This window comes from Helicoverpa armigera, chromosome 12, assembly GCF_030705265.1.
Source record: "Helicoverpa armigera isolate CAAS_96S chromosome 12, ASM3070526v1, whole genome shotgun sequence".
Classification (NCBI taxonomy): Eukaryota; Metazoa; Arthropoda; class Insecta; order Lepidoptera; family Noctuidae; genus Helicoverpa; species Helicoverpa armigera.
In genome coordinates this window covers 7,485,876-7,493,192 of record NC_087131.1, presented here as the reverse complement: position 1 = coordinate 7,493,192, position 7,317 = coordinate 7,485,876, and the positions used below count along the sequence as shown (strand labels likewise).

The window sequence follows — 7,317 nt, the reverse complement described above, 5'->3', positions numbered from 1 at the left end:
GAAGTCGCGGGCAAAAGCTAGTTTTTATAAAAAGAAAATGCAGATATTTCAGTGTTTATGTTTGCCCAGCAGGTTAACGTTAATATTCGAATCTAGCACGTTTTTTTGGGCCAAGTAGGTACACGATTGAACGGAAATTGGCTAGTTAGAACAATGTCTTGTGTAATGGCAACAGTCGTTTGTTACTCAACCGAGAGTTAGTTACCTATTGATAGGTACATACCAACTTATTCGTATCACGGTTGCTGAAAATGTTTTGAGGTAGGTAAGTATTACTTTATCATTTAAAACAATGTTATCGCTATTTATAAATCCCTAGGTAACGTGATATAATAAAAAAATGCTGTAGTTACCTTCGATTTATAGGTACATAGGTAATTTTAAATATTTTCTGAGTAGTCCCATAATGTTACTTACTGATTTCGTTTTCATCTACACATGTTTGACTAGGTAAAGTTTGTTCTAGGTAAAGTAAAAAATGAAACGTTTCATACATTACTTAAACATTTAATTTTACATAACAACATGTAATTTTAACATAACCAGTCCTTTTAAATAAATAGCCGTTTTCAAATCATAACAAGACGTTTGATCCCGTTTAGACCTTCTTGGGCAAGGAAACGGTCACAGTCTTGACTTCGAGGTAAGCATCGAGAGCAGCCATGCCACTGAAACAGAAACATTACATTAAGAACCAAATATGTAAATAAAACCAAAATAAAGCTAACACAACTCTTCATAGATCCCTTAAAACCTGAGTAAGTTTCTTGGATTAGTTTCAGTCCGCAGGAGTGATATTTCTATCAACAGTATTCAACAGTAGTTGTGGAAGTTATGAAGTAATCTTGTTAGGATTTGGGATTATTTGAATCGATGCTAGAGAGACCAGGAGCTTCAAAATAGAGAAGTTAATGAATTTTCAAGTTACTCACTTTTCACGTCCAATTCCTGACTCTTTGAAACCTCCGAAAGGTGCCTGAGGAGTGAAACTCAAGTACGTGTTCACCCTGTAAAATTACAGTACCAAACAGTTAGTAAGAGGAAATTCGGAGACCAAAAGTTAGTAAGTAATATTCTAATTGGAACAAATCTTACCAGACGACGCCAGCCTCAACATATTTAGAGAACTGTAATGCGGTATTGACGTTGGTTGTGAAGATTCCAGCTGCCAAACCATAGTTGGTATTGTTAGCTCGGTCTATGACTTCTTCTAAGGTATCGAACTTCAAAATACTTTGCACTGGGCCAAAAATCTGCAGAAAAGTCAAAGCGTTACAGTTCGATTACAATTTTAATCATGCAATGAATTATGGGTTAACTTCTAAAAGTAAACTTGAGTTACCTCTTCCTTTGCGATAGTCATATCGTCTGTAACGTCAGCGAAGACTGTAGGCTGGATGTAGTAGCCAGTTGTGCCGATTCTGTTACCACCGCAAAGCAACTTTGCGCCTTCCTTTTTGCCCTTTTCAATGTAGCCAAGCACCTTCGTCATCATAGTTTCATCAACCTGAAAATTAAGTAGGTATATTTTGTATTGATTCATTTATCTTCATTAGAATTAAGAAAGTTTATTTCCTCAGTTTATACAAGTACTCGGTACAAGTCGTTTTCGGAAGGATTTTCTTACCTGAGGACCGTTTTGTGTAGTTGGGTCTGTGGGGTTTCCAACTTTGATACTTTTTGCATGCTTCACAGCTGCTTCAACAAACTTGTCATAGATGCCAGACTGAACGAACAAGCGGGAAGCTGCTATGCATATTTGTCCTTGATGGAAGAATACTCCATTTGCAGCATAAGGAACCGCTAAGTTCACTGAAACGTAAAAAGTTAGCTATAGAGGCAATCTACTTTTTGCGTGGTTAGTTAACATTTTAGTTGAACAAAAAACCTACGATCAGCGTCGTTCATGATAACAAGAGGACTCTTGCCACCCAGCTCCAGAGTGACACGCTTCAGATTGTTAGCTCCAGCTGCCTGTTGTATCAGTTTGCCAACCTACGAGAATAAGGAGATTGAGTATAAAGTGTTTCACGAGATACTCTTTCTATACCATGGCCAATTTTAGAGAACTGCTCATTAGGATAATTTCCTTGTTTCGTTTCTTATCTTTTGCCACCCACCTCAACCGATCCGGTGAAAGAAATCTTGGCGACATCACTGTGATGAGTGAGGGCTGTTCCAGCGCCAGGGCCGAAGCCATTGACGACATTAACGACTCCCTTGGGTACACCGGCTTCTTTTAGTAGCGCCGCCAACACCAACGCGGTTAACGGAGTCTGCTCTGCCGGCTTGACGACCACAGTGCATCCTTGAATACATAAGGGATTCTTTAGTCTGTACCTTATTTTATTACCTACGTCACCATTTCGACAAAAATTCATCCATGTAAGAAATTTTAAATATGAAAAAATTGACACTTACCAGCGGCTAAAGCAGTGCAAACTTTGTTGAGGAACATGCCCACGGGTGCATTCCATGGAAGGATAAGTCCACAAACTCCCACTGGCTGTTTCAGGGTATAAGAGAACACCTCACCATCTGTTGACAGGAAAGGAAACTTCTAAATTCATGCCCATTTTGTAAAATATGAGTAACCCATTTTGTATTGTCTTTACCTGCGGCAAGGGTATCGCCGTGTAGCTTATCAGCGCAAGACGCTAAATAACGGGCCGTCTTTACAAAGCTTCCGACAAACATTGAAGCGAAATTCATTACTGTGCCATTGTTGTATGATTCCAACTCCGCAATATACTGGCCGTCTCTTTCGATGAGGTCTGCAAACTTTCGAATAATTTCACCACGCTGAGAGGCGTCCAATTGCCGCCATTCGGAGTTCCGATGGAAAGCCCGTTTGCAGCTGCGACCGCTAAGTCAATGTCAGCCTGAAATTTTAATATTCGCTGTTTTATAATCTTTTGGAACATAACAGTTTGACCAAGAGTGTCTTCAGTATGTGTCACAGGATACCGATTCGACTTCATTGAAAATTGAAATCAAATAGTTGTCAGAATCAGCCCTGACCGCCGAAAGTAAGGGAATTAATTTTTCCGCCAGCATTTTTATTATTGCGTGTATTTAATTGATTTCCGAAAACATAAACCGCAGCTGTTAGACCTTAATATTGCTAATTTTCGAGAAATTGCAAGGAGGAGTGTTTCTTTCTTGTACTCAACATACCTTATCACCTTCAGCCACTTTGGCGATGACGGATCCATCATGGGGATTGTATGTCTCAAAAGTCTTTCCACTCTTTGCGTCAACCCACTCATTGTCGATGAACAACTGAAAGCGAATAGTTACAAGTGTAATAATGGTTCTTTGTGTTTTTTTCTTACAAGCTTTAAATATTTTTTCTTACAAAATGTCCTCAAAGTTTTGAATATCTTTGAGGATGCTATTTAGAATCGACAACTCAACTACAATTTTATGAGAATTCAAATAATTTGTTTAAATAAGCACAAGATTGTAACCAGGTACTAGATACAACCAAGTGAGAAAATATTAGAACATTTTCAAACAATTTTTATTGTTGTGCACACACTGTACCACATAATTTACTGTGTCTACAGTTTTGCCTTCTTGGTTTTTTTAAGTCTAATAATAGTCAATAGTCAAAACAGTTGGCACCTATCTATTATACTTATATGAATTTGAATGGTTTTTCCTACGACTATGACATAATATGATAAGAATTGTTTACCACAAGAGCCCATCTTTTTATTCATATAAATTCTTAATAAGCTATTTGGCAATTATTCGTTATTTATTTTTGTTAATGGAGTTAACTTTGCTCGCTTAGATGCGCACGATTTTCTTTTAATATAAAAAATAGCACATCAAATAACATACCTTAGTGTATTTTATTTGTGGAGCCATTTTAATATAATATTCCAAATGAACGTTGATGCACAATCACAAATTCGAGAAACCAACCGGCAGCAACACCGGTCTGATGTTTACTGTTGATGATCTGAACAAAACAGGCTTTTATACTTGGATTACATCATTTGGGCTAGTCATCATGATACGACTATTAGCGGCCGGCCGCCAGCGAATCTCACGTAAACACTGCACTTATTGTGTGTGTACTTCTTAACCGATCTTTTTTGACAAAATCTGCTGCTGTCCCATAGATAAAGATCTTATTAAAAGCTGTTGCTTTGTTACATTTTACTGGCAAAATTTTGACGTAGACTGCGGTTTGGTTTAAAAATAGCATACTTATTTATAAAACAAAGTTCTAAGCTCACTGTCTGGTAATAAACTCAAAAACTACAGAACGGATTTTCAAAAGGAAGGTTCAAAAATAGAAGTAGTTTAAACGAGGTAACGCTGCCAGCTTCTGGGGTAAGCTCCCAGTTGACAGCGATGGGGATGAATTTTTTGACGGGTTTTATTTACTTGCAGTGTTTTTTTTACTAGGATAGTTTTTATATCTATTGTAAATATCTATGTAAATAAAAAAAGGCGAAAGTTTGTCAGTAGTTTAAAAATATAAATTTTCGAAGGAACTTTAGGTCAGGTACCAAATATTTTTTGTGAATTATGACGATAATCTTCAATATTATGGTGCAACAATTAGATAAAAATATTTAATTTCATTAATTTTCATAAAACGCTTTGTCATGATGTGTATGTAAAATGACATAATTATATTTATGTTTATACTAAGTAGATAGGGCGAGACCAAAAGATTTCTTACGCTCGTGTGAGTTTTAAGTTTATGTGTGTGTTGATAAGATATGGGCCCTAGTAGGTAATACACTTACCTATCTACAATGTACCTATTTGTAATGCCTTCTGAATGTTGTAAAATCAACTCAAGTAAAAAGATTATTTTAACGTTCAAGAATTTATAGATATGTCGGTAGGTAATATGTATGATATGAAAGGCCGTATAAATAGCGTAAACATAGATACATTACTTTTGGGATTTTTATGACCCACATGTTTGCGCATGATTAATGTCAGTAGGTACAGATTATTCCTAAACTAATTTATTTATCGGTAGTAGAAGATCTAATAAGGTACTTAGTTAAAGGTTTCGGCTCTTAATAATACACAGCTGTAGTTGCATTCCATCGTATTTATTAAAACTTTCCAAGTGAATATGTCCACATAAAAAAAAAAACAACAATAAAATACAGTTTACTTGGGAACCTCCTCCTTTATTAAATCCGCTGAAAAGAGAAACCTGCTTCTGAAAACACCGAAAATTAAATGGTCTTTTCACAATATATGAAAGTATTTTTAAAGGAAGGAATAGGTACTTAGATTACAGTCTGTCTAGCCTTTTTCATCTATGTTAGAGTCTACTTCCAGTCTAACAAGTTGCAGCTGAATACCAGTGCTTTACAAGGAACGACTGCCTATCTGACTTCCTGAACCCAGTTACCCGGCAACCCGATACCGCGGGAACACGATACGCGAGAACAGGATATGCGGGAAATAGCTAGTTAGAAGTATTTTAGCTTTGAATTTAAATTCAGAATGCTATCTAAAAGGAAACAACTATCTATGCAAGTTGAACTCATTCTTAACGATCTTATCATTTCCAAAGTTTTATCATAAAATCAGGTGATGTAAATACTTGAATGTCAATGAACTTTAAATGTGTGAGTTATGTAATGCCTACAATACATACCAGTATATATATAGTCAGAAATCTTCAGTTTAGGATCATCGGCCATCCATCATCACGCTTAAATCCAAATCAAGAAGCTTGTGCTGTATTTTTTTAAGATTGAAAAGTATAAAAAATACAGCACTTTTCGAACACCCAAAACCACTTCATCACTTCCTATTTGTTATTGCTAGGAAGAAGAAGTGGTACAACAAACTCCTCAGCAACACATATTTGTGTGTTGGATTTGAAGAAACTTAATACAAAATTATGTAATTCATAACATTCTTGACAAAAAATAATGTCAATAATGGTACAGTACAAAGTATAAGGCCTTTAACCAATATTGGCTACACATCCCTACATATCTTTAAACTCAAGCAGTGATCTCTGATGCAGATGACAACTCCCTACCAAATCAGTAGACCCCAAAACATTTATTGGTGTATACCTAGATTCTAGATTAAGTCAGTTTTTTTCTCAAAATAATTGATTTTTTTATTTGACAAATACCAACTTATTTGTGTGATGGCTGGTGAAAATGCTCTAATTTATGACGTTACTAGCTGTTGCCCGCAACTTCGTCTGCGTGGGCAATATAGAATAGTCAAAATACTACTTATCCCGTAGGTGCATTCTTTCACGTGACAGTATAATTAGGATTAGCACTTAGCAGTCGCATAGATTCAATGATCAAGGTTGTGTTGTGGATGTGACCATTTATCTAAACAAAAGAAGTAAAGTTTGTGACGTTGTGAATATCTCTGGATCCAGTCAGCCAATTTGGAAAATACGTATGGTGCGTAAATAATTTTCACAGGAAACAGTTATAATCTATGTCTATATGCTTTGAGTCTGACAAAGCCGTCATTTGTACATTTTCTGCAGCTGCTGCGACTAATCAGAAGCCAGAAAGTCTGTCAGTCTTATCATGGATATCGTCTTGTGTAGTTGACTGGATTGAAGGTAGCTAGATAGGTAGTCGCTCCAAGCAAAATATTGGTACTCAAACAGATTCGGTGACTGGAAGCCAACACCAACATAGTTGGGGAATAGCTGGATGGATGATAAAATGAGTCATCATCATCAGCAGGCGCATAGGGTAGGATAGTTTCACTACTGGGGAGAAACACTTGTATGACGGGGATTTTCTGTGCGCTTACTCACTATGGTAAGGCTGACCACATTAGGCGTGCGCGATCCTCGGCGTGTGAGTAGCGCGGGCGTCGCGAGCGCGCTGCGTGAACGTCGCGTTTTGCTGCCCTGCGGCATGTGTACGCGAGCACGCGGCGCTCGAGTTGCGTTCTTACCCTTCGCCCGCTATCCCCGCCGCCCGCTAAACGCCTTAGCAGTTAAACGTCAAGGAGAGCGGCACGTATGCCGCGAGCGCGCTAGGTAAATGCCGCAGGGCAGCAAAACGCGACGCACGCGCGGCGCCCGCGCTACTCACACGCCCGAGTTCGTACTTGAAACCTGCAGTTTTGCCAAGATTTTCAAAATGTACGCTTGCAATTTGTCATTTCTTGGTGGAGCCAGCAAATCGAAAGAAACATAAGTGTTGTATACTGTGCGTCACTACCGCACACACCGGGAAAATTTCGCTCTTGCGGAAGACGTTTATATACCATATTTTGTGTCACACAGGACGACAGTATCCACCGAAACACTTTCAAAGATCTGATGAACGAACAAAT

General features: G+C 37.8%; 1 protein-coding gene across 1 annotated transcript; it reads right to left on the bottom strand.

Annotated features, from left to right (window-relative positions):
- Positions 1 to 486: 486 nt before the first annotated feature.
- LOC110384035 (aldehyde dehydrogenase 1A1) lies at positions 487 to 4,009 on the bottom strand. Its single transcript, XM_021345064.3, is given in 12 exon segments — positions 487 to 668; positions 933 to 1,007; positions 1,096 to 1,253; positions 1,343 to 1,507; positions 1,628 to 1,812; positions 1,893 to 1,995; positions 2,121 to 2,308; positions 2,422 to 2,538; positions 2,616 to 2,855; positions 2,858 to 2,882; positions 3,178 to 3,282; positions 3,850 to 4,009. Coding segments are annotated over 12 exon segments (1,458 nt in total). The 5' UTR covers positions 3,877 to 4,009; the 3' UTR covers positions 487 to 598.
- Between the last annotated feature and the right edge of the window lie 3,308 nt (positions 4,010 to 7,317).